Raw genomic sequence first — 27,951 nt, 5'->3', positions numbered from 1 at the left:
AAAAATGCAAACTCAAAAGACATAAATTCGACTGAATCTCTTAAATTCACAAATTTAAAGAACACATAGTAATTAACAAACTACAAACTCGGGAAGAGGCAACTAAACCATTTTTGCCTGAATATTAACAACTTTCGTATAAAAAAAATTAATCTCTATTGTTCTTTTACATTCCAAAATAGTTTTAAAAAACTATAGAGCAAGAAATGCGCAGGCACTCAAAAACCAACCTCTTCATAAAGAGATTATATCCATCAAAAAGCCCAATATTTCTAGTTTAGGCAAAAACTGAAATGTTTTTTAAGGTAGCATCAGAGAAGAAATATATAATTTGATTGAATGATTTACATTCTTTTATCATATTGTAAACTAAAAATATATTTATAAGCATATAATCGCAGATCGTATTGAATATATGCAATTTTATAGTACAGTAAAAATTCAAGGGTTGAATACAATCACCTTCTTCAATCGATCTCAATCACGGATCTTCTGATATGTTCCCTTTAACTCGCAATTGAACTTTGTGTGGGCAAAGCTTGTCGAATCCTCAAAATCTGAAAAAGGATTGAAGATAGAAATATGTAGGGAAGATAACCCTAAAAATTGATATTTTCACTCTCTCCATGAGACTGCAGAGATTGAAAAATAATATGTAGAATTAATTCTATCTACTCATCTTATCTAGAGTTAATAATTTGGGCAAGACCAGGGATCTATAGGATTGGGTTGGGCCACAGTTCAGGCTTTCACTGATTAAATTAAAACTAATTTAATTCAAACTCAAACTTAAATATTACTATCATCCACTATAGATATAATATTGACTGTCTGAAACCGAAATTACGAGTATTCCGAGACTTTCACTTTAATTAAATAATTTCTCGTCTTAAGATCTAAATATCCATTAATTAATATCAAGTCTGATATCCAACTGTCATTAATTGATTTCTTTTTTCAAAAGCGATCTAGTTTAGAAACCTTATTTATTATTCGAAATAAATTCCAACTGACCAATTTTCTAAATAATAAAATATTTTCCTAAACACCTCTTGAGGATATTATCAGAGTGGTCTCTCATAGCACACGTTTCATTGCAATAACAATACTAGCACCACTTAGATCACTACCCAATCTATCAGGATTCTTGGGCAATGACATACCCTCATAATTTGATAGGTCAAAGTAATTTTTTATTAATATCGTATGTTCAATGTTATGTCAACAATGATTAAGGAATGACAATCACTGAGACCTCGTTTTTCAGTAAATAGCCAAGAAAGACTTATCTCACTGTTTGATCCTTTCAGTGGTAAACCACACCAACGTCGTTCATTTTCTTAGGTAAGGAAACTTTCAAACTGACGTCGCAACCTTTCACGATAGGTAGTCAAAGTAGGACTGACAATTTTTGGCACGACACGATAATCCAACACGAATCCCCACGAAATTAATGTGTTTGGGTCAAAGCTTATTGGGTATGTGTCCTTATTGGGTCAACCGGTTAAGAACATGAAAATTTCGCGTCGAGTTCGTGTTACCCGTTAAGAAATAATATTATAATAATATTATTTTTTAGTATTATAAAAATGATATATTTTTTTGTTGGATTTTGTTGCTACGAATATATTGATGTTATTGTCCATTAGATCATATTATGTAATCAGATTTTAGGTTTTTAATAAGACTCTTGATAATCAGATTCAAGGTTATGCGACTTTTGTTAATTAAGAGCATTTGTTATTAGGCTCTTACCGTGTTATCAGGTTTTAACTGTGTTATTAGGTCGTGTTGTTATAGTGTCGTGTCATGTATGTATTGTTATCGTGTCGTGTTGACCAAGGTGGTTCGTGCTGTTAATGTGTTCGTGTCGGGTTCGTGCCTGTTCGGATTTGAGGGTAGCAGGTCAGGTTCGTGTTCGGGTTTGGAATTGTCTTAACAGGTCGTGTTCGTGTTTGTTTGTATTGGGTCGTGTCGTTAACAGGTTGACCCGATAACGACCCAACACGCACGATTTGTCATCCTAAGTCAAAGCCTATCAACCGACAAGTTACCTACTGTGAACGCCGTTCACAACTCGTCTACTATATAGAAGACTTAGACTCATTTTACTTAAACTATGTATTTAAATGGAAAACACATTTCAACATTTCATAAATACATAAGTACACCCTCTGTCCCAGTTTAAGAGTCCTATTTTGTCATTTTTGTCCGTCCCCGTTTAAGAGTTCCATTTAGAATTTACCATATTTGGACATAAAATTTAACCTCATTGTTGATGAAATTTACACTCAAATGCCATTACTTTCATATAAATAATACAAAGCAAAATCCTAAACATACAAAAAATGCCATTATATTAAGAGTCATAAACATTCCACTATCTCTTTTCACTCACTTTTCTTTACATTTCTTAAAACTCGTGTCGAACTCAAATGAGACTCCTAAATTTGGACGGAGGAGTAATACACTTTTAATGGTCTGAGTAAAATCAATACACATACATTATCATGACTACAAGGACAAACATTAAAATAAAAAACAGGGTAACAATCATAATCATCATATCACTCCTTTGCGAATGAATCTAACACTAAAATAACAGGAAATATTTTCTTAGTAGGGAAATCAAAGAAATAAATAAATAAATCACGCATTTAAAATTAAATGAATGTGGTAACTCACTCTTTCTTCTTGCCTCCATCATTCCCTTTGAAATCCTCTTATTCTTTTTGCACCATATCAAACAAAATTAAGCAATCGAAGATAATAAGATAAAGAGTGTGTAGTGTCGTTGTGGATTCCATAGGAGAGAAATATATCCGGTGACCATGGTGATAACAACCTTGCCTTAGCTTGCGCTTGCGATAGAAAGCCGATAAAGACTGTGCTAAGCATAAAAACCCTAATTGCAATTGGGGCTATTTATTTTGGGTTTTGAGAATTTCTAAAAATTATTAATACAATTCTTAATAACGTGGCGGTTACAAACTTTTTAATTAGTGTAATCGTGGATTCGATAACTGAATTATACCCAAAATCTATCTATACATATATAAAAGGCGAGTTTTGGCCTTCTTTTGAATTTTTATGAATTTTGGGTACAAATTTAAATATTAACAAATGTAGGGTGTAAAGTTGGATATTTGCATTCACATTATAAACCCCATGAAATCATTATATATTCTCTCATTTCATTTATAGGCTAACAATATAAAAATATAAGCTTCCAATATAAAAAAAGCTTTTTATTAATATTTCAGTTATATTTTCTCATTTCATTTGTAGGCTAACAATATAAAAAATATTTTAATTTCCTAAGTTTAAAACTATTTTATTCCATATTATACATTACAAATTGGAATAAAGTTTAATATAATTTCAAAGGATGAAATCATTATATATTTTCTCATTTCATTTATAGGCTAACAATATAAAAATATAAGCTTCCAATATAAAAAAGCTTTTTATTAATATTTCGGTTATATTTTCTCATTTCATTTATAGGCTAACAATATAAAAAATATTTTAATTTCCTAAGTTTAAAACTATTTTATTCCATATTATACATTACAAATTGGAATAAAGTTTAATATAATTTCAAAGGCTGATAGTCATGTGTGTATTTAATACATTATACTAATGAAAATTAATTTTTTATTTGAATGTTCTAAATGCGTGAGAAACTGCCGTATGTGAATTGGGAAAATTAATGCACATAGTGGATAGAATGATGAAACCGCTGTACACCTAATCAATTACATTATTAGTATATGATTACAATATTTAGTTGTTCATAAAACTATTGCATTATGAGTAATCATTGGAGTTCAATTTTGAATTCAAAATTTGAGCCACTAATAAATTATGAGTAACCATTGGAATTCAATTTTGAATTCAAAATTTTAACTACTAATAAATTGCAATATTATAATTAATTGCATAAAAGTAACTCCCATTCTTTGTTATTTGTGAATCTACACTATAAATATGTAGCATGTGCAAGATTATAATCACTTCTTCATTGTCTTATTTTATTTTAGTTGTTGAAACCATGGAATTTACCTTCCTCAACGATCTTAAACCTTGGAATTCATCGTCAGTGATTCGAGTACGGTGTGTGCGTGTTTATGAATTCCTTAAACCTGGAGACAAATCAAATGTAATTTCGTTGGAATGTATTTTCCATGACAGGATGGTACGAGTGTCGCTTCTTACCTTATTACAGTTTTTAAGCTATTTATCTAAACCATTAACTGTTTATTTTTCCACGCAGGGCACTAGAATTCAAGGCACACTGCCCCATTATTTACAAAATAAGTTTCAAGACCATATTAAGGAAGGTTCAGTTGTTAATATCTGCTATTTTTTTGCACGAAGAAATCGAGTACGTACTCCTATTACGGATCATGCATTTGTAATAGCTATGTGCTCTAAAACACGAATATCTGAAGTTGACGACTCCAAATTTCCAAGATTTATGTATTCGTTTAAGACGTTTGATCTCATCAAGCAGATCACAAAAATGGACGAAGAGCCTCTCATTGGTATTTTTTGAGTATTACTTTAGCAATTATATTGTTATTATTGTTATTATTATTACTATTTGTATTTGTATTACCATTGTCTCTACTTCTATTTTTTTAGACATAATTGGTGTGGTTATCGACCAAGGCAAGGTCATTAGGCAACCTAATTCTCGCCTCATCGAGAGTGTGATTGCTGATTCGCAGTGAGTGTTGAAATATCAATTTGTTTTTATTTTCTATTGAAATTCATTTTCTACTATGTTGCTTACAGACATACCACCATTTGTTGTACACTCTGGGGTGATATTGTTGACTCATATCTCAAGCAAATTGGAAAATGTCGTAGGACAAGTACCTATCATTATTGTCCAACTATGTAAACCTACTATGTTTCGAGGTGATACTTCTTTCCTTCATTTTTTAAAGTTTTTTTTCGCAATATTTGATTTGTTTATATTTTTAATTGTAGGTGAAATTCGTGTTAGTACGTATTTTAATGCATCTAGAGTTTGCATCAACTATGATATAGACGAAGTTACCAAATTCAAAGAGAGGTATTTTTTCTTTTTAATTTTACGGCTTTTTGCTTTACTTTTCATGTTAATTGAAATATATGGCATCTAATCTACTCATCAATATCGTTTTAGGATTTCCGGTGACGATTTTTTCCCATGCCATGAAACAACTGTACCTTTCCCTTCGGTTGAGGTCTCTAATGAATTCGATGGTTTGGAGGTGAAATCTATTGAGGATGTTCACAAGCTTGAGGTAATTTTACTTTTTTTTTAAATTCTATTGTAGGTAATTTGTTTCGAATAAATTTTGATCTCTTTAACTACGTCCATTTTTCTTTCAATACAAATAATATCACCACATATCATTTCATATAATTGCATTTATGTTCCACAGGAAGGGTCGCATTGGATTTTTGGCAAGATAGAAACTGTAGAATGCCACTACGGAGCGTGGTTCTACATGGCGTGTAAAACATGCGTAAAAAAGGTGACTAAGGTGGAGAATATGTTCAACTGTGGATTTTGTGATAGTACTGAACGAATTGCCTTGCCGAGGTACGGTTGTTATGACAGTAATATCTCTTTCAGTTGCTTGAATGTTTAATCATTGTAGGTTTTCTATTTATAGGTTCAGGTTTGTTGTGAATGTTGTTGACAATAGTGGTAATGCTTCTCTGCTATTGTGGGATAGAGAGAGTGTGCTACTGTTAGGAAAAAGAGTTGGCGACATCGACGTTGGACCTGATGAGGTATGTTTGTTATGATATCATTTTATTTGGCAAAGACGTCATTTATGCTAATTTTATTATTATTTTCAGGCCAGCGATGCTGATTGTCTTCCTACTGAAATTGAGGACAAGCTCTTGGGTCAGAGTGTGCTTTTCAGAGTCCAACTGAGGAATGATTTTGCGTATTCGAATAATCATCCATATACAGTAAATAAAGTTTGCAATCTGCCGCATATCGTTGAGAAATATATTCCTACACAATTGGGATTGAAGTCCACTGCTACTTTGATTGGATCCGATGTTGGGGAGGTAACGATTTAATTACATGAAGACCATTATTAATATGGTTACTATTTTAAAATGTTTTTTGCATATTTTTTCCGCAGACCAATGGACCGGAAATTGTTCTTTCAAGCTCATCATCTCTTCCCAAGGAAACTATCACTACACATCCCACTGAAAGGTCAACAAAGAGATGTTTGGACCTCGAGTTTTTAGGAGAGACGACTGAAAGTGGAGAGGAGAATAAGATTAAAAAAGTGGCCATTAAGCAAGAAAAGGAATAACTCCGACGGATTTTTTTCTTATGGGTGGAGAGGATTGTAATAATATTTAATGTTTTGTTATTTTGGGAATGCAATAATATAACTTTTGAGGTTTTAATTTTGTTTATCGCCATTGTATTACTTTGATATAATTTTTATTGGATGTAACAATTATTAGTTATTAGTCAGCCGGTAGTATTACGAATTGAGAATACCACCAAAATGACAAAAATCCTCTAAAATTAAGAACAACCAACCTTTAGAGAAAAAATTGCGAATCTATTAAAGTGAAACAAGAAAAGTTCATTCTTTTTATGAGAACACTACCTTGGACTTGATATTAGAAAATTATAAAAGTAGCTTATTTTAGTTTATCTCTGTAACAAAATGATGATAGACTAATACCTTAGTCATTTTTGGGATAGCTTTCGAATAATGCTGAGATTATATTAGATTTTGGTTATTAAAAATAGCTCGAAAAAGTAGTTGTCCTTCAATATAGTCTGAGTTCACGATTCAAAATATAGTTAGAAAATGGGCAATGAAACTTTAATTTATGTAAAATTCCAACATAAATTTTAATTTATATTTCTAGCAAAACAAATGTAAGACTGGAACCATGACCCTATGGAGAATACACAGATTTTATTGGAGTAAGCTAAGTACATAAAATGGCTTGCACATTTATTATTATTACCGTTGATATTGTAACCGCCACGTTTTAAAATTTTATTAATAATAATTGGAATACTCATATTAAAGACTCATATATTATATTAACACTATAAATTACTGTATACAGATTTGTGAAGAGGCTCATAATTTATAGTAACGTCATAAATTATGAAATGCCATAACATCATTAATAGTAAATCCTAAATACAAGGTCCATACATATTTATAACATTTCATTCGTACTCACATTTTATTATAAAACTAAAACTAATATATAAAGGTAGCATCTACATTCCACTAACTTTTTCAACCCACTTTTCATTACAATTCTTAAAACCCGTGCCCGGTCAAAATGACCCGAATTATCCGAGACGGAGGGAGTATTATTTTTAAGACAATTGTTGGTAATTTAATTATTTCCCCATATTTAAGACTTGAAACTGCCAAATTTATACGATTAATGTGACAATTGTTTGTCAATTTAAGTGGGCAGTTACAAAAGCAAATTGAATAGAATATTTTGTAACATTTTATAAACATTACACAACACTCTTAAATATTAAAAAGTTAACTCACAAATTATAAATATTCAAAATGGTGGTAAAAAATTTGAATTTAAGTGAATTTAATTAAAAATTAGTTTTGTTATTTATTGTATTATGTTTAGCAATAACAAAGAAGTGATATAGAAATTTTATGTTGAATCGTAGCATGATTTCGACTATGATTTGAATTAATATAAAATATTTAGTAGAAAATATATATTTTATTAAATATACAAATATTTAAGTAAAAATTTTAAATCTTTCTTGAAGTGTTGCAGAATGATTAGTATGAAATTTATTTTAAATCAATTAATGTTTATAAAATGATTTTCAATGTAAAATGTTAAAAAAACTAAACCATGAATGAAGAAATTGAAACACCATAGCCGTTGGTTGAACATCATAGCCGTTGGGTGTTTCTATTTTAAAATTTTTCTTATTTAACTTTGATTGTGTAAGAGATATTACATTTATTGCCGTGGACTATTTTTTATCTATATATACATATTCTTAGTTGTCAAAAATATTTAGCATTGTTTGGAGATTTTGTGGACAAAGTTATTGGAGTAATAAACTTAATAGTTGTGTTCAAAAGGAGATGGCACATTACAGTTCAGGTAAGTTTCACATAGCAATTTTCATCGGTTATATATCGAGTACTATTTAGGTGGTTTGGCATATACCTTTGGCTGGTGTGCCTTAGCTATTACTATTCTACCATATTTTACTAAAAGTCGTTATCTAATTTATCAATTATATTTGCATTATTTAATTTATTTATTTAGTGGTATTGGATATATATTTGTGATTTTGAATTATGGTATAGATCAATAATAACACGATAGGTTAAATGTTTAGTGCAGATATTGGTTTACAAAAATTAAGGTTGCACTAAATAGGAATTTTGTGTCCTTATCATCTTTATTTATGTCATAATAATTCTTGCCACTAATAAATATTTACAATTCTTATAATGTGGCGATTATACATGATATTTAATTATATTTGTTTTTGTAATTTTTTTTAAATTGGACATTGTTTGCAGAATATTGTGATATTGGTGATGCTTCTTTTACATGCTCATATTGTGGTGCATTATTTTGGTATGAAGAACGATTGGGCAAACCTTCTAAACCAATTCAACCGAAATATTCAGTTTGTTGTGCAAATGGGAATATCCAAATTCCTAAGATGCTTCCTCCTCCTGAAGTTTTGCATAACTTAATGTTCTCTAAAGATTTGAAAAGTGACCACTATTTGAAAAACATTCGATCATACAATTCTATGTTTGGATTTACCTCGATGGGAGGAAAGATTGATAATAGTCTGTACACGGGTCGTTCACCTCCTACATTTCGTTTGCATGGCCAAAATTTCCATCTGATTGGTAGTTTATTGCCGCTACAAGGTTGTCAACCAAAATTTACTCAATTATACATCTATGATACTGAGAATGAGGTTAATCATAGATTACAATCAGTAAGGTATGTGGTTTATATGCTTTCACATTAGATTACATATTATTACTATGTTTTAGTTTAATATTTATTTTTTATATTTAAGGGGCAACAGTGCTGTGCATAATCTTCACTCTGAAATAGTCGTGGACATACAAAAAATGTTGGATGACTATAATGTATTGGTAAAAACGTTTCGAATGGCCAGACAAAAAATTGTTGAAGAAAATAAAAAAAATGTAAATTTAAAGTTACTTGGAAAGAGAAGTAGAGATGGTCGGACTTATAACCTACCTTCCGTGTCTGAGGTTGCCGCACTTATTGTTGGAGATTTTGATGAAGCTTTGGGTGATCGAGATATAATTATTGAGTCGCAATCTGGACAACTTCAGCGCATTACAGAACTACATCCATCTTATCTTGCTCTACAATATCCACTTTTATTTCCATATGGTGAGGATGGTTATCGAGAAGATATTGGATTTTCAAATTTGTGTGGTTCTTCAAAACGGAGGTGTAGGATTAGTCCAAAAGAATTTTTTGCATATAGATTGCATGAAAGAGTTGATGAGTGCTCTGCTATATTGTACTCTCGACGTTTATTCCAACAATTTGTTGTTGATGCATATACAATGATTGAGGCAGGCCGTTTACGGTTTGTTCGAACGCAACAAAAAAAACTGCGCGCTGAGATGTATAAAGGTTTGGAGGATGCAGTATTAAGAGGTGAGGCTGATGGGTCGAGACGTGGGAAAAGAATTATTTTGCCTTCGAGTTTTGTTGGTGGTGCAAGATATATGATCCAAAATTATCAACATGCAATGGCTATATGTAGATGGGTTGGGTATCCTAACTTATTCATTACTTTTACTTGTAATCCAAAATGGCCAGAAATTGTTCGATATCTAGAATCTAGAGGCTTGAAATCAGATGATCGACCTGATATTGTTTGTCGGGTTTTTAAAGTTAAATTGGATCATTTGATTAAGGATCTCAGAAAGGAGAAAATTTTTGGAGATGTAAAAGCAGGTATGCTAAGTTGTATTAGTTTTTTTTTTATCAATATTAGATTGAATAACTTATACTAAATACTTATGTTGGATTGACTCTTTTGCTTACAGTTGTCTACACGGTGGAATTTCAAAAGCGGGGGTTGCCTCATGCACATATTCTGCTTTTTTTTTAAGCCAAAGAAACAAACAAGTGGATGCTGATTATATTGATCAAATTATTTCGGCTGAAATCCCAGATCCACAGGATGACCGTTTATATCATGAAAATGTGGTAGATTTGATGATGCATGGGCCGTGTGGTGTTGCTCGACAATCATCTCCGTGCATGGCTAATGGACGATGTACAAAATATTTCCCAAAGAAATATGTTGATGCAACTATGTTTGATGAGGATGGATATCCCATTTATAGGCGTAGAGACAATGGCCATGTTGTTTTCAAGGGTGGTGTGTCATTAGATAATAGATTTGTCATTCCACACAATCGTGCTCTACTGATGAAATATGGTGGGCATATCAATGTTGAATGGTGCAATCAATCACGATCAATTAAGTATTTATTTAAATACATAAATAAAGGTTATGATCGTGTGACAGCGTCTTTTTTCCAATCTGATCGGGATGGTGTGGAAAAAAATGTAGACGAAGTCAGTTTGTATTATGATTGTAGGTACATATCATCATGTGAAGCTACTTGGAGAATATTTGGTTTTGATATTCAATACAAAGATCCTGCCGTTGAAAGATTAAGTTTTCATCTTCCAAATGAACAAAATGTGATTTTTGATGAATCTGAACCATTGGATCGTGTTTTGAGTCGAGAAACAGTTCATCAAAGCAAGTTTTTAGGTTGGATGGAAGCGAATAACACTTATATTGATGGTAGAGATCTCACATATGCTGAATTTCCAACAAAGTTTGTGTGGAGGAATGGTAATTGGCATATTAGGAAACAGAGATTTTGTATTGGGAGATTAATTTATGTTCCTCCAGGTTCTGGTGATATGTATTACTTAAGATGCTTATTAAATATTGTTCGTGGAGCAACATGCTATGAAGACATTAGACGTGTTAATGGTATTCTTTATGACACATTTTGAGATGCTTGCTATGCATTGGGGTTGTTAGATGATGATAAAGAATACATTGATGGGATTATTAAAGCTTCTGTTTGGGCATCTGCACATTCTTTGAGGTTGCTTTTTGTGAGTTTACTAGCATCAGAATCTATCGCTCGAGCAGACGTTGTTTGGAATAGTTGTTGGAAATTTTTGTCTGAAGATATTCTGTACAAACAACGGATGTTGTTACAACATGCAGGTAAATTTAGTATAATTGTGTATATTTTATTGATATTGGTTATTATATATATATATGCATGTTATAAATATTTTTTTCATCATCTTATGTCTTTCTTCTGTGATTGTAGATTTATTGTTGAAAGATGATGAACTCCAAAATTTGACTTTGGTTGAGATTGAGAAGTTGTTAGTGAATGTTGGGAGAAGTTTGCGTGAGTTTGATTGTATGCCATATCCAACTACGGAATATTTTCAAACTTCTCACAATAGATTGATCAATGATGAATTATGTTACGATCGAAAAGCTTTAGCAAGAGATCATTTAAACTTCCTCTCAAAATTTACAGATGAACAACGGCATATATATGATTCCATAATGGCAGATGTAAATTCAGATCATGGAAGAATGTTTTTTGTTTATGGATATGGTGGGACTGGAAAAACTTTCATATGGAAATCATTGTCTGCTGGAATTCGTTCGAAGGGGGGAATTGTTTTGAATGTGGCCTCCAGTGGAATAGCTTCCCTCTTATTACCTGGTGGGAGAACAGCCCATTCTCGATTTAAAATTCCTATCAATCCAAACGAAGATTCTACTTGCAATATAAAACAAGGAAGTGCACTTGCGGAGTTGATCGTCAGGGCAAAGCTTATCATATGGGATGAAGCACCTATGATTCACAGACATTGTATTGAAGCCGTTGATAGGAGTTTGCGTGACATCATGCGCGTGTGCAATGACTTGAGTTTGGAAACGCCATTTGGTGGGAAAACTGTAGTGTTTGGCGGTGATTTTAGACAGATATTACCAGTTGTTCCTAAGGGCAGCCGCCAAGATGTTGTGAATGCTACTATTAATTCTTCATATCTTTGGAAGGACTGTAAGGTTTTAAAGTTAACTAAAAATATGCGACTTTTGGGTGTTCAATCTGGTGAAGAAGCATCCAAATTAGACGAATTTTCTAAGTGGATAGCATCCATTGGAGATGGGGTTTTGGGGGGTCCTAATAATGGTCACGTCAATATTGATCTTCCTGTTGATATTGTATTGAGAGATGATGGGGATGCTATAAAATCCATTGTGGCAAGCACATATCCTTCATATATGAACCATGGTGAATTGAGCTCTTACTTGCATGATCGAGCTATACTTGCACCGACTTTAGATGTTGTTGACATGGTTAATGAATTCATGATTTCCTTGGATGATTCAGAGGGTCGTGTTTATTTGAGCTCAGATAGCATATCAAATTCTGATACAACTTCAAATGCTTTTGCTCAGATTCATTCAGTTGAATTTTTGAATAATTTAAAGTGTTCTGGTGCACCTAATCATGAGTTATTATTGAAGGTTGGCACTCCCGTAATGTTACTTAGAAACATAGACCATGCTAATGGATTGTGTAATGGTACGCGGTTGATCATTACACGTTTAGGTGATCATGTGTTGGAGGGAAAAATATTGAGCGGTCATAATGTTGGGCATAAGGTGTTGATTCCTAGGATGTCATTAACGCCGTCTGATCCAAGGTTGCCATTCAAATTTCAACGACGCCAATTCCCCTTGGCCGTGTCTTATGCCATGACAATTAACAAAAGTCAAGGTCAATCGCTTGCTCATGTTGGCTTATTTTTAAAAAGATCTGTTTTTAGCCATGGACAATTGTATATATGTTGTTGTGTCAAGAGTTACAAGTCGTGAAGGATTGAAGGTTTTAGTTTGTAATGAAGATGGTGATGGTACCTGTGATTCTACTGTTAATGTTGTTTACAAAGAAGTTTTCCAGAATTTATAAATTATTATTAAATTTTATTGAGTTCACTTTTTTTAATGCTTGATTTATTTATGCTTTGCCTATGTAATTGATTATTTTATTTTTATATTGTCGCTATTGTCAACACTAATTTTATCATCTTTGCACGCCTTAATTTTTTAAAAATATGTACATAATCATTAGTTGCATTAGCACATTTTTGTCGTACTCAAAATTATACACCAATACACTTTTTATATCTTTCACTGATTTTAAATTCTATTAATGTATTGATATGTCAATGTTGAGTATTCATAATACAAATAAAAATTTAGTAATTTAATCTATCATAATATTAATAGCAATATGCATGTATTTTGTTGGCCAAATTCACCATCAATATATTTGTGTATAATTTTTTTTAACGTTTTTTGATTTTATATCTTTTATAATGTTTTTTATTTTTTATATCTACGATTTTAGATTTCGTACCCTCATTTTATCATTTCATAAAATTATTTCAACGTATAAAATAAGTGTGATGAAAATAAAATTGGTCGTGCATCGCACGGGTGTGATACTAGTTTCAATAATGACGCAAATGAAAGAATAAATATCTTATTTCGTCTCATAAAAATAAAAATATTTTATGCTACAAATAAAAAGTAAATAAAATTTCTCGAACTTTGTACTATAAAAATATCCAATATTTTATTTGTTTGGTACTTTTATCCAATTTATTGATTGTCTGATATTAACTAATTTCTTAGCCCAATTTAAAAAATGCTATAATTTGTGGGCCAATATTAATTGATGGGCTTAGATTAACTAATTTCTTACCCCATTCGGATCTTAATTTTTGTTTCTATTTTCATTTCAAGAAGCAAGGGCTCTGTGATAATTCGATAAATTTGGTTTTAAAAATCGATCAAGAAATTCATACTCCATTATTCAAATTATCTCATTATCTATCATACAAATCGTCTAATTCAATGTAATGCTGTGGTGCATTGTGTCTCAAATTGATGACGTGACCACATATGTGTCACATGTTGTCAAATTAATGAAGATTACTATATAAAAATGTGTATATCTCAATTTCATCATATCCAATACAAGTACTCCACAATTTTACTCAGACCAAAGCTTGCTACTCATTCACTAATCTAATCATTCAATTTGAAAATTTCAATTTTTGCACATACCGATTCATCAATTCAATGCAACCATTTCGCATGAATATTAACAACTTTGATATAAAAAAAATAAAAAACAAAAACAACTTTGGTATCAAAATGTAACCCCTATGTGCTATTTACATTCCAAAATATTTTGAAACTCTATATAGCAAGCAGAGGGACTCAAAACAAGATACTATCAATAAAAAAGAGAGATTATATCCATCAAAAGGCCAAAATGTTATTTAGATATATTACCATTAAACAAGCATAGGCTCAGATGTAAAACATCACATCCTTAACAAGTCTTTGATCTTAGGCAGAGGGGCAACCTCCTTGTTCCCCTCCCGACCAGCATCAGAAGTCGATCCACTGTCAGAGAAATCACTGCCTTCAATATAGTAACGAGCACCAAAAGCAGCAAGATGCGCAGGCGGAACTGCAAACACAAGGAAGATGTTATCTTAGGAAAATTACAGAAGAGAGAGTTAGACTCGATCGGAGAAAAAACAACGAGCACCAACCTACGGACACCGGGCATACCTGAAAAACAAGAAGAGACATCACAGCAATGCAGCACAAATGTGTGCAAAGTAATTTAAAGAGAACACTCACGTATAGCACAAGCTGTTCGTCGGAACTTGTATGCCATCAGAAGTGAAGGCATTAACATGGTAGTGCGTGGGGCGACTTGTACCCTGCTCGGAGGCAAAGCAACAGATGAAATAAATACGAAAATAGAAGGCTACACGTTAAAACGGATATTTTAAGTTCCGGCACTAGAAGTTTAAAACGGAGGCAAAAACTTTCCTTTCACGGCCATCTCCAACACACTGTTTCGACCTCCAGCCTACCAAAATGATAGTAGCAACAAGACAAAACAAACAGTGAATTACGCAACATCTTTAATACAGACCTTTGCATTATTCTGCACCAAGAATATAATGCCAAGTAGCGAAGAAATTTTGTTATGGACATTATTTATTAAGTTTTTTAACAGTAAATACATGGAAAATCTATCAAAAAATTCAGTTGTTATTATTATAACAAGTTACGAATGATATCATAATTTTTTAATAAGAGAGAAATTTTTAAAATATTGATATTGAGTCCATTTTTCTATAGTTTTATAGGGACCCATCGAAATTAGTTACCAACATTATTAATTTAAAAATTTTAATGTTATTAGTATTATTTTATATTTGATCAGTACCGTGATATTTAACTTTCTAGTTTCATCACTACCACTGCCCAAGTATTCCCTTTAACTCAAATAAAAGAACAAACTTTTCTCCTTTCATCTTTTCATAACAAAATTAAAAAAGAACATGATCATAAATATCACATCACATGCACATATTTTTTTCGCTCTTCGTCCATCGTGCTCCCCTTTCCACAATCCCAAATATATGATTTAGGTATTCTCTACCTATTTATTGATATAAGCTAATTTCTTTATAAAAAAAATTACTTAAATCATTTAACCCGATTGTGCTTTTTATCATTCCAAAATATCTTAGACTTTATATAGCAGGAAATGCAAAAACCACCTCTCAAAAAACAAGAAATCAAACAGAGAGATTATTAAAAGATATCAAGATAGCCAAAGGTTTGTAGTTGTAGAAAAAAAATCATGAATTGTTTTGAAGGCAAAATATATAACAATAAGCAACTGTTGTTCTCTTTCGCTTCATTAACAACTTTGTAAGATTATCGATGGTCAGAGATTCTCTAGAAAATTGAATGAAAGACAAGTTACTACTTCACAGTTGAAGGCGACATGCCAACGCCCCAAGGATAGAGAGAATTCAATCATGCATGTCTTTATATTTATTATCATTTGGTTTCTCCCATGTCTTTATAATTTAAATTTTATTACAACAACGATAAGCTTGTGACCAACCAATTGTGTAATAATCCATTTCGTAAAACTTGACAGTTGAATACAATGGAAGAAAGAGACCTGTAACTCCAAGTGTGGGACAGTGGAATATGATCGATAAGGCAAAAGAAAATTACTTTGTCAATCATAGTCTACGCACCCGACCCCTACCTATTTATTGATTTCTTCTAATTTCCTGAAAAATACAAAAATCATTAGGTTCAAATAGCAACACATTGTATTCATTATCAATTTAGCATGATTTAAATTTGGTCGTGCGTAGCAGATTTATTTCCCCTCGTGCCAAAAGTGCGGCGCACGTGCAATTGCACTTAAATAACAAAGTCAAAACTAGTGTTTGACTGATGAGACATGTTGTTGATGTAGAAGCTACTACTGCTTCTGCTGCATCTCCTATCTATTATCCAATGTTCAAAGAAGCAAAAAGCAAGCCTCCTGAGTTCAATTTGCAATAAAATCACAATTAGGTCCAACCAATTGAATCATGGTATAGTGCTTTTAAGAATTAGGCAAGTGCTCATTACCATTATTGCTAGCAAAATAGTACTAATGCACTTTTAATGGTCTGGAGTAAAATCAAAACACATATATTATCATGACTACAATGACAAGATGAAAAAATAGTGTAACAATCATAAATAATCATCATATCACTCCTTTGCAAATGACTCAACACCAAAACAACCGGAAATATTTTTGAGGTAGGGAAATCAAAAAATAAATAAATGATTCACGCAGTTGAAATTAAATGAATGCGGCAACTCACTCTTTCTTCTTGCCTTCATCCTTGCTCTTTGAAATCCTCTTATTCTTTGTGCAGCAAATCAAACAAAATTCAGCAATCGAAGATAATAAGGTAAAGAGTGTGTAGTGTCGTCGTGTGATTCGATATGAGAGAAATATATCTGGCGACCATTTGTCGTCGTGTGTACTGACCTAGGGACACCGAGCGAGTACATCTGGCATACCTGAAAATGAGAAGAGTCGTTAGAGAAAAATGCAGCATAAATGTATGCAATGTGATTTAAAGGGAACACTCACGTATAGCACAAGCTGTTTGTCAGCATTTGCAGACCATCGGCTGTGAATGCGTTCTCATCATAGAGATTAGAGGACATGGTAGTGTTGTTCCTATCATTGTGATTAGCAGCAAAGAGACGTGTATAATAGTGGGTCGATCACTGAGATATGGAAACTTTCCTTTCACGGCCATCTCCAACACATTGTTTCCACCTCAACAAGACACAACAACAGTGAATTATAACATCTTTAGATAACTTTAAGACAGACATTTGCATTTATTTTGAGGGAGACATTCTCCAAGTATTGCATATATTGTTTCCCGGGTTTCGATACATTCTTCGGTTGACAGCACTGTGAGACAACCGGAAATATACACACAATACGCATTCTACACACACTATACACACATTACAAACACCACTATACACATACCACGCATACCATATACCAAATACACACTGCACACAAAATACACACACTACACACATTACAAACACACTATACACACACCGCACATACCATACACACAATACACAACACTGCACTCACTATGCACAAAATACCCACACACCTGCACACACTATACACAATACACACATTGTACACAATATACACACACTAGATACATTATACACAAAATACACACTACATAGTACATACACTATTCAGAAAATACACAAAATTTACACAAAATACACACTACACAAATTTTACACAAAATACACACATTGCACACTCACTATTCACAAACTGAAATTTCAAATTTGGTTCAGTTTTTCAGTTTAGTTCAGTTTAAAATTTTTGTAAATTTAAATTTTTCGACACAGTTCAGTTTGGATTAAAAAAAATCTAAAAACTGAAAAAAAAATCCAAAAATCATATGCTTAAAATGTGTATAGTGTGTGTGAAGTACGTGTAGTGTGTGAATTGTGTGGAAATCCGTGGTGTGTGTGAAATTTGTGTAGTATGTGAATTGTGTGTAGTATGTAAAGTGTGTGTACTGTGAGAGAAATGTGTGTAGTGTGTGAAATGTGTGTAGTGTGTGAAGTATGTGTTGTAGATATATAAGGAAAATATGTAATTTTAACTATTTGGAATTACAATTTTCTACTTTTGATATGGAATTTAAATTGTGGAAATGAAAGATTTGGAATTGCAATTCAATTCCAAATCCAAATATTTTTATGGAGATTTGTAATTGAAGGCTTCCCATCCAAGTCTACCCCTCTAATTCCATATCCCAAAACATAGCCTTTGAGGAATTATATGTGAATTTATTTTTCCATCTAAACATTTTGAATCATGGTATAGTGCTCTTAAGAATTATGCAAGTACTCATTATCCCATTGCTAGAAAAATAGTAATGCACTTTTAATGGTCTGATTAAAATCAATACACATACATTTACATTATCATGACTACAAGGACAAACATTAAAATAAAAAAAAATAGGGCAACAATCATACTCATTATATCACTCCTTTGCAAATGAATCTAACACTAAAACAACAGGAAATATTTTTCTAATAGGGAAATCAAGAAATAAATAAATAATTCACGCGATTGAAATTAGATGAATGTGGTAACTCACTCTTTCTTCTTGCCTCCATCCTTGCCCTTTGAAATCCTCTTATTCTTTCTGCACAATATCAAGCAAAATTAAGCAATCGAAGATAATAAGACAAAGAGTATGTAGTGTCTTTGTGCGATTCGATATGAGAGAAATATATCCGACGACCATGGTGATAGCAACCTTGCCTTAGCTTGCGCTTGCGATAGAAAGCCGATAAAGTTTGCGCTAAGCATAAAAACCCTAATTGCAATTGCGGCTATTTATTTTGGGCTTTGAGAATTTCTAAAAATTATTAATACATTTCTTAATAATATAGCAGTTACAAACTTTTAAATTAGTGTAATCGCGGATTCAATTATAATTGAATTATACCCAAAATCTATTTTAATAATGATGCAAATGAAAGAATAAATATCTTACTCCGTCCCATAAAAATAAGGAATATTTTATGCGACAAATAAAAAGTAAATAAAATTTCTCCAAGTTTGAAAATTAAAAAATATCTAATATTTTATTTATTTGGTACTTTTATCCAGTTAATTGATTTTCTGCTATTAACTACTAATTTCTTAGCCCAATTTTTAAAAGTGCTATAATTTGTGGGCCAATATTAATTGATGGGCTGAGATTAACTAACTTCTTAGCCCATTCGGATCTTTAATTGAGCTCAACCTCACTCCATAAAATGTCAATGTTGGCACGAATTTTTGTTTCTATTTTCGTTTGAAGAAGCCTGTAGTTATGTAATACTCCATTATTTTAATCATCTCATAACATAACATACAAATCGTCTAATTCAATGTCATGTTGTGGTGCATTGTGTCTCAAATTGATGGCGTGTCCACATGTTGTCAAATTAATGAAGATTACTATATAAAAATGTGTATATCTCAATTTCATCACATCCAATTCAACTTATTCACTTGAAAATTCCAATTTTTGCACATGCCGATTCATCAATTCAATGCAACCATTTCGCATGAATATTAACAACTTTGAAATGAAAATGTTGTGCTATTTACATTCCAAAATATTTTAAAACTCTATATAGCAAGCAGAGGCACTCAAGTATTGCTCATATATTTTAAATTTTTAAGGGAGACATTCTTCAAGTATTGCATATATTGTTTCCCGGGTTTCGATACATTATTTGGCAGACAGCACTGTGAGACAATAACATTCTATCGTCCCTGCAAAGAAAACAGAAAATTGTATTGTTATAATGACAATGATCCAGTCATTTCAGGCAAAATGACAATGAGCAATTGGAGTTGTTTTCCTGTCTTGGAAGAAGTCTCTGCCTCGAGATCAATCAAGGCCTTCTCTCTAGGGCCATAAGCAATTTACAAACAATGATGATGGGTTGGTTTACATACCACTTAACTGTTGCTATCATTAAATTTTCAGTTATTATTATTGGAATATGATCGATAAGGCAAAAGAAAATTACCTTGTCAATCATATATTCTACTTTCACGGCCTCTACCTATTTATTGATTTCTTTCAATTTCCTAAAAAATACAAAAATCATTAGGTTCAAATAGCAACACATTGTATTCATTATCAATTTAGCATGATTTAATTAATTTTGGTAGTGCGTAGCAGATCTATTTCCCATCGTGCCAAAAGTGCGGTGAACGTGCAATTGCACTTAATCAACAAAGTCAAAACTAGTGTTTGACTGATGAGACATGTTCATGATGTAGAAGCTACTACTGCGCTGCATCTCCTATCTGTTATCCAATGTTCAAAGAAGCAAAAAGCAAGTCTTCAGGCCTCGTGAGTTCTGCACCACATTCTGGCAGAGCTCGCTCGTCTCTATTAACTGTGAATACCTCTCTCTGGGTTTGTTTTCGAGGATCTAGAGATCGATCGATGACAATAAAAGCGTTTTGTTACAATCTGCACTTTGTGATCTCATCAAGGAACTAGAGAGTATGTTTAATATCATGGTTTAGGTTTTGGCGTTTTGCACGTCAGTCGTCATTCGTCCCCTCCAGAAATTTTTAACAAAAATATACCAAAGTAGAGTAGATTTGCAATAAAATCACATTTAGGTCCAACCAATTGAACAAGACTAGTTTTTTATTTTATAGAGAATCAAATTATCCCTTCGTGCATGCAACTAGATTTTTTCTTTTGTGCAAAAAGTGCAAAGTCCGTACAAAAATAGTTTGTGAGCGTATATATTACAAATAGGTAAGTCGAAAAAGCAACTAACCCTGTAGAATATTACTCCTTTCATATGAAAATGTAACCCGATTGTGCCTTTTTCATTCCAAAATACCTTACTCTATATAGCAGGAAATACAGAGGCACTCAAAAACCAACCTCTCTTAAAACATGAAATCAAAGCATGAAAAAGATGCTGAATATAAAATAATAGTACTACTACTATATATCAATTTCAATACCAATAAATAAAATTTTACTCAAATCAAAGCTCATTGACAGAATCAAAACCGTGGATACTTTATTGTCTTTTGAACAAATTTTATTGTCACCGTCATAAACTCAAATATGATGGGATACATTATAGTACTACATATCACAAATATAATAATTCAATTTAAAAAAAAATTATTTTGCATATACCGATTCATCAATTCGACTGAGTCAGTCATGCAGTCATGCAGTCAATTCTACTGAATCTCAGTCATGCTACTGCTTAAATTCACAAATTTAAAGAACACATAGTAACAAACTGCAAACTCAGAAGAGGCAACTAAACCATTTCCCTTGAATATTAACAAATTTCACATAAAGTAACCCCTCTTGTTCTTTTTACATTTCAAAATATATTAAAAACTATAGATCAGGAGAGGCACAAAAACCAACCTCTTCAAAAAGAGATTATATCCATCAAAAGCCCAATGTTTAGAGTTTAAGCAAAAACTGAAATTGTTTGAAATTGTTTAAGGCAGCATCATCAGACAAAATATATACTACCATCAAAAACTGCAGAAGGATCAGATGTAAAACATCACATCCTTCACGTTGTCTTTGATCTTTGGCAGAGGTCCAACCTCTCTGCTCCTCTCCCGAGTAGCACCCCGACCAGCATCAGAAGTCGATCCACTGTCAGAGAAGTCTGTGCCTTCAATATAATACCGAGCACGGAAAGCTGCAAGATGCGCATAGTATGCAGGAGGAACTGCAAACACAAGGTAGATGTTAATTTAAGAAAGATTACAAAAGACAGAGTTGGAACTCGATCAGAGAAAAAACAATGAGTACTGACCTAGGGACACCGAGCGAGTACATCTGGCATACCTGAAAATGAGAAGAGTCGTTAGAGAAAAATGCAGCATAAATGTATGCAATGTGATTTAAAGAGAACACTCACGTATAGCACAAGCTGTTTGTCAGCATTTGCAGACCATCGGCTGTGAATGCGTTCTCATCATAGAGGACATGGTAGTGGGTGGGGCGGCTTGTACCCTGCTCGGAAGCAAGCAGCAGATGAAATAAATAAATAAAAACGAAAGCTACACATAAACGGATAAAAAGTCAGCACCAGAAGAGTTTAAAACCTGGATGCCAGCATGGCTACAGAGGTAGAAATCGAACTCAGTTGGGTGGCATATCTTTGAGTCGACCACGGTGCCTAATCAGGAGAGAAAGCAAGCATTGTTATAAAGAGGAATATGAAAGGTGATTAAACCTGTAAGGACATATCTGACAGCATAATTGATACCAGGAAGAATGTTGCCGCTCCTATCAGTGTTGTTCCTATCATTGTGATTAGCAGCAAAAAGTCGTGTATGGTGCCTCTTTTGCACGACGATAAAAGTGACCCTTGGCATGTAGTTTTCCTCAATAGAGTTGCAGGCCTGAAAATCATCATTTACAAAATAAAATGAACGATGATTCAGATGGAATATCTAAGAAAGCACAAAAGGCATACCTTCCTTATTGCCTCCATTTCATGAAGAAGGACCTGACTGAATTGTCCTTCACTCACCCCATCCCTGCCATTTCGAATCAGTAACATAAGTTTACTATAATGAAAATAACACCAGATAGTAAAAGGAAGGTAAACATCAACCAGACCTGTAGAATATGAGCCTGTGAGGTTTAAGCTTAGTGGATTTGTAGAAAGCCACCAAATGCTCTCTGCAAAATGGGAATACATTAGTAGGGAAGGAAATAAATAAGAAAAAGGTCAAAGAGTGGGAAACTAACCTAATCATTCCACCATGGATGACTCCCCTTTTAGGATCCTCTCTCTTGTTGTACAGATCCTGAATGATTTCTTCCCTGTGAGCCTGTGTAGAAACGAGTGCTCTATACTTCGTTACTTCGGGCCAGTCAGTTGAAGCAACAACCTGCATACAATGAAATGATGAGCCAAGTAGTTGTATGAATGATGACCTGTTTTAATAGAGCAATGAGATTGGCAGAGTAAGAGGTTACTATACCGCAGCTATAGAGGGACTCGAATCCTCTCCTGGTTGAGGATGAGTAACATCTGCTCCGAATATAATAGTGGGTCGATCACTGAGATAAGGAAACCTTCCTTTCACGGCCATCTCCAACACACTGTTTCTACCTCCAGCCTACCAAAATGACAGCAGCAAGAAGACAAAACAAACAGTGAATTAAGTCGGGAGATGGTCTTTTGTAAATTGATGAAACATCTATAGATAAACTTTAAGACAAACCTTTGCATTTATCTTAAGTGAGACATTCTCCAAGTATTGGAAATATTGTTTCCCTGGTTTCGATACATTCTTAGGTTGACAGCACTGTGAGACAATACCCAACTCCGTTTCACAAACTCGTTTTATCGTCCCTGCAAAGAAAAAGGGAAATCGTACTGTTATAATCACACAACACAGTAACATTTCGTATGAGGCTTCAGAATCAAGTCAAGGTAGATTAACCATATGATCCAGTCATTTCAGGTAAAATGACAATGAGCAACTGGAGTTGTTTTCCAGTCTTGGAAAACTCGGTCTCGAGATCAATCAAGCCCTTCTCGATTGGGCCATGTGCATTGCGAACAGGAACTAGAGGTCTTCGATTAAATTCCTGAAACAATGATGGGCTGGTTTAATTGCCACTTAATAATTAGATCGACTACAGAATAAATCAGGAAGAAGACCATACCATCCCTTTACTGCAACACATATCAATCAAATCATCACAAAATTGGCCAGCATGATCACTACGCATCCTAGAGAAGTTGATGCAAGCCCAGAAATCAACCCTTCCTCCATTAACCATTTTCTAGAAATATCAAAGCTTTAGTTAAATGACTATTATTAAACATTGTTCTCAATAACATAAGCGTAAAAGAAACTTACCTTGTCAATCATGTTCCACTGCCCCACACTTGGAGTTACCAGACTATTTTTACCAGTCTCGTGGTATTTCAGCTGTCAAGTTTAATAAAATGAAATATTAAAAGTCCTGATATTTGACAAATGACAACAAATATCAATTAGTATCATACCATAGGTGGAGGCAACACACGTGCATCTATTGATACCATCTCAGATCTAACATTAATGCCAAATTGTTCATTGACAAGCTTATCGTTGTTGTAATCATTTTTACGAACCATCTGCAGATAAGTATTGTAAGTATTGCAGCTATTGCTCGCTCACAAGCTTATAGAAACATGGAGAAACCAAATAATAATAGATATAGCAGTCATCATAGTGAATTCATGCCTGGAGGATTGAACTTTCTCTATCCTTGGGGCGTTGGCATGTCGCCTTCAATAGTGCAGTAACTTGTCTTTCATTCAATTTTCTTGAGTATCTCTGACCCTCTACAATCTTACAAAGCTGTAAAAGAAAAAGAACAATAGTACTTAATAGAGAACATAACTTAAAGAGAATTAATAAGAACACAATAACAAATAAATAAATACCTCCATTGGAAGATAAATGGGTTTACTGTCACTGCCTGCCTGAATCGCTGGCAAAGATGGATATTCTAGATAAATATTGTACTGTTTAATGAAGTATTGTGCAACAGATATCTGAGCTTCCATTCCATCCAAGGAAAACCTGTATACAATGTCAGATAAAAGTGAATTTAATTTTCCAATAGAACAACAAGGAAAACAACAAGCATTTAGGATTATAGGTCAGCCTCAGATAGGTGCTGAGTTAGTATAATAAGTGAAGGTGGGTCAAACAAATTTAGTAGATTGAGCATCTTAATAGCACAAATTCTAAAGAAACATCAGAATTATTTAGACACAAAATAACCTACAATAAAGCATTCCATAAAAGCCAAGTATGAATACACTAGAAAAAAGTTCAGATAAAGCTCACATCAACTGCTGGGTGGACATGGTTGTGATGCTGGAAATCTTATGGCGTCTGATTTGACCTAGATGTTCGGTCTCCACCCGTACACCCTTTAAAGCTTTTTTGACCTAGAGAACATGATGTTATTATCCACACAAGATCGTTGACATAAGATAAAGTAAAGTTGAATAAAATTAGAGTTACAACAATTAAAAATTAACTTAATATGATTGAAAAAAATGCACATTATCTAAACTAATGAATTTGATGCTGAAATCTGAAGGTAACAAGTACCTTTATGCGATCTTGGTCAGATAAACCCCTAGACAGGTCTTTGTTGATATGTTTTCGGACATATTCCGAGACACAAATAGGTTCAAAGAATGCCCTAGCAGACATATCTTCAAGAATATAAAAGCCAATTAAAATTAGTTCACGACATACCACAAAATCAAGTGCAAAACTCCCATGAGAATGAACTGCATACCAATGTTGAGAGACAGGCCCATCTGTGTAGGGCGAAGGCTTTGATAGAAGCCCTTCCAATACATTAGACCATTTCCTAGCTCTCCTATATCACCCAGCATAGGCGAGAAAAATGACCTCCCAACCACTGCGCAGCTGAAGTAAGAGGATAGATCATGATTATTGATTTACACAAACAACTAAATACTTATATGAGAGTGTGTCACTATTTTGATCAAAAAAATGGCACCTGTTAGAAGGATTCTCCCTCAAAACCACATCATATAATTGCAGGGTTTCTTGTGGCAGATCCAGTTGTCTGCCCCGTATGAATTGCTGTAGGTGATGCAGGTCTACTTTGGCAGCGAATTTGATCGACACTTTGAACTTGCGCTCTCTCCTGCATGTATGCATGATAAACATTCTGAGTAAGAGGCAGCATGCAGTGAAGTAAAACATAAAACAGTATCAGCCCAAAATTAACTGTAATTTTATAACAGGATGAATATGAATTAAATATATAAAAGAGTCATTCCACCAAACTAAAAAATCTAACACCGCTGCCACTCAATCTCCATACACACATAACAAATGCAGATTAAGCAATATTTGGAATAAACTCAAAGATAGGACTGACAGCACCAAAGAGAGGATATTATGGATATCTAAACTTTACCTCGACTGACTATCGCCACTGTTGAGCTCGACCACAAAATCTTTTGATTCAAAAGGCAACTCGCCAGCAGCGTAGCAACTTTTTCTTCCATCATACGCGAGCATCTTCTTCCCTAGATGCGAGTCCTTATAGTTTGTAACAAGCTGGTTCAAAATCTCTCTACACACCTTCTTAGATGTCACTTCAGGTGATATTGAAACCTGCGGAAATCATTGACAAATACACATACTAATCAAGATGCTAGGTACACTCAAGCACTCACATCTGTTCAGAAAATTCGGATTGAACCGGTAAAACAGTAAAACTGGCATGCTTATAGTGAAAATATATTCATATACATGAAAATTATGGCCTAGCAGATGTGAGACTATGCATTTGTTTATTAAAAAGTCAAAGCAAAAAAATACACAGAAAAAACATAACTCAGGAAAAAACACAATTAACATTATAAGAATGTCTGTTGAAACGTTGTTAATAAGCAACAACTCAACTAGGACATATAAACTCAATAAATATACACCAGACAAAATAATTAGAATTCTGCAATCAAAAGGTGAAAACACATGTGAGACGATGCAGTTATTAAAGAGTGAAAGCAAAAAAATACGCAAAAAAATATGACTCAGTTAAAAAAATAATGAACATCAGAAGAATGTCTGTTGAAACTTTGTTGATACGAAACAACTCAACGACGACATATAAACTCAATAAACATACACGATAAAAAAACAACAGAATTCTGCAATCAAGAGGTTCCAACTCACATCGTAATGGCGCAGATCTCTGTTCCCGATCTCCGTCAGAAAGTGATTCGCCTTCACCACCACTTTCCGGCCGTGGCTTCCGAATCCAGGCCTCGGCGGGTACCTGACCGCCTTCGACGAAGCCGGAGGCAATTCCGGCTGAACCGGCGGAGGATTCGCCGCCGCCGCCGGAGGTCCCTGCGTCTGAGGCGCCTGTGACGAAGATGCCTTCAGCGTGAGCTTTTGCTCCATTTCGTGAGATAGCGACGCCGCCGGCTCCGTCCGCGACGGCTGAGAAGGCGCCGCAGCGACTGATTGCGGCGGCGCATTGTAGCCTCCGGCTCCGCCGCGCGCCGCCTGCGGACCTCGACCGGCGTCCGATGGTCCTCTTCCGCCTCCGACGCGGCCGCGTCCCCAGCCTCCGCCTCCTCCGCCTCCCGATCGGCCTCCTCTTCCGGACATAATTTGAGCAATTTCAGCAATTTCTCACTCTAGAAATGACAGTACTCACCAATATCGGAGAGAGTAAATGTGAGTGAGAGAGTGGGAGAGATGGAGAGAAATGGAAGGAGGGTTTAAATATAGACGTGCGCCCTTTCTCTCTCCTATCTTTTTCTCTCTGGAATTAAAAGAGGCGCTATATTCCTTAACTCTGAACTTTTAATTCTCTACTTATTTTTCTCATCTATATTCCTTTTTTTCCATTTCATTATTTTTCTCATCTGTATTCCTTTTTTTCCATTTCATACCCTTTAATTTAAACTTTTCTCCCAATTTTCCTAAATTAAATTTTCTAATATTTCAATATTTTTTCCTTCAAATTCGTCTCGTTTATACCAATCAATACGATGTTCATATTTATCGAAAAAATGAAACAAATTATAACTACGAGTGGCAATGTCGGGTTAGTCATTGATTAATACTTAACGGAGGTGCAAATGGCACGTCAAGTCTAACCGAATAAGTCACAACCCATTAGATTTAGCGGTTTATCAGGGTTAACTCACGTGTTAGGCGTGAACTAGCATGTGGTGAGGAGTACTTTCAACAACCGTTCAGGCGG

The 27,951-nt window shown here is 33.8% G+C and overlaps 2 protein-coding genes, 1 long non-coding RNA gene and 1 pseudogene across 4 annotated transcripts; 2 read left to right on the top strand and 2 right to left on the bottom strand.

Annotated features, from left to right (window-relative positions):
- Positions 1-4,426: 4,426 nt before the first annotated feature.
- On the top strand, positions 4,427-6,338 carry LOC125198684 (uncharacterized). Its single transcript, XM_048096993.2, has 9 exons — positions 4,427-4,547; positions 4,648-4,732; positions 4,801-4,880; positions 4,999-5,083; positions 5,177-5,297; positions 5,439-5,599; positions 5,673-5,793; positions 5,863-6,081; positions 6,159-6,338. The coding sequence occupies exons 1-9, from the start codon at positions 4,427-4,429 to the stop codon at positions 6,336-6,338; spliced, it is 1,173 nt and encodes a 390-aa protein (XP_047952950.2).
- Positions 6,339-8,032: 1,694 nt separating this feature from the next.
- On the top strand, positions 8,033-13,103 carry LOC125198685 (uncharacterized; annotated as a pseudogene).
- A 3,134-nt stretch (positions 13,104-16,237) lies between these two features.
- LOC148930144 (uncharacterized) lies at positions 16,238-19,009 on the bottom strand. 2 transcript variants are annotated; one of them, XR_016136700.1, is made up of 5 exons: positions 18,919-19,009; positions 18,757-18,804; positions 17,184-17,375; positions 16,909-17,110; positions 16,238-16,577 (listed from the first exon to the last, which is right to left on the bottom strand). It is a non-coding gene; the product is annotated as an uncharacterized LOC148930144 (long non-coding RNA). The 2 variants fall into 2 exon arrangements; XR_016136701.1 differs by having other exon boundaries at positions 16,238-16,317.
- Positions 19,010-21,458: 2,449 nt separating this feature from the next.
- AGO5 (Argonaute family protein) lies at positions 21,459-27,505 on the bottom strand. The gene is made up of 22 exons (XM_048096992.2): positions 26,910-27,505; positions 26,146-26,345; positions 25,720-25,869; positions 25,492-25,625; positions 25,299-25,405; positions 25,029-25,132; positions 24,620-24,758; positions 24,417-24,533; positions 24,197-24,307; positions 24,048-24,119; positions 23,851-23,970; positions 23,625-23,772; positions 23,403-23,533; positions 23,160-23,297; positions 22,924-23,066; positions 22,792-22,854; positions 22,646-22,709; positions 22,436-22,571; positions 22,272-22,345; positions 22,085-22,179; positions 21,980-22,011; positions 21,459-21,892 (listed from the first exon to the last, which is right to left on the bottom strand). The coding sequence occupies exons 1-22, from the start codon at positions 27,348-27,350 to the stop codon at positions 21,708-21,710; spliced, it is 2,904 nt and encodes a 967-aa protein (XP_047952949.1). The 5' UTR covers positions 27,351-27,505; the 3' UTR covers positions 21,459-21,707.
- Positions 27,506-27,951: the final 446 nt, after the last annotated feature.

Source organism: Salvia hispanica, chromosome 3 (genome assembly GCF_029641045.1).
Source record: "Salvia hispanica isolate PSC_SH4W2 chromosome 3, Shi_PSC_v1, whole genome shotgun sequence".
In the NCBI taxonomy this organism is placed as follows: domain Eukaryota; kingdom Viridiplantae; phylum Streptophyta; class Magnoliopsida; order Lamiales; family Lamiaceae; genus Salvia; species Salvia hispanica.
Note: the sequence above shows the minus strand (reverse complement) of the source record. Positions and strands in the feature narration are given on the sequence as shown.

Excerpts from the sequence above, each read along its gene's own strand:
- LOC125198684 (XM_048096993.2), top strand. The coding sequence starts at position 4,427 with ATGTGCTCTAAAACACGAATATCTGAAGTTGACGACTCCAAATTTCCA. Across the intron at positions 5,298-5,438 it reads AGGATGTTCACAAGCTTGAG|GAAGGGTCGCATTGGATTTT; the intron begins GTAATTTTACTT and ends TATGTTCCACAG. Across the intron at positions 6,082-6,158 it reads TTGGATCCGATGTTGGGGAG|ACCAATGGACCGGAAATTGT; the intron begins GTAACGATTTAA and ends TTTTTTCCGCAG.
- AGO5 (XM_048096992.2), bottom strand. The coding sequence starts at position 27,350 with ATGTCCGGAAGAGGAGGCCGATCGGGAGGCGGAGGAGGCGGAGGCTGG. Across the intron at positions 23,067-23,159 it reads CGAGTCCCTCTATAGCTGCG|GTTGTTGCTTCAACTGACTG; the intron begins GTATAGTAACCT and ends CATTGTATGCAG. Across the intron at positions 21,893-21,979 it reads TACTCGCTCGGTGTCCCTAG|TTCCTCCTGCATACTATGCG; the intron begins GTCAGTACTCAT and ends TTGTGTTTGCAG.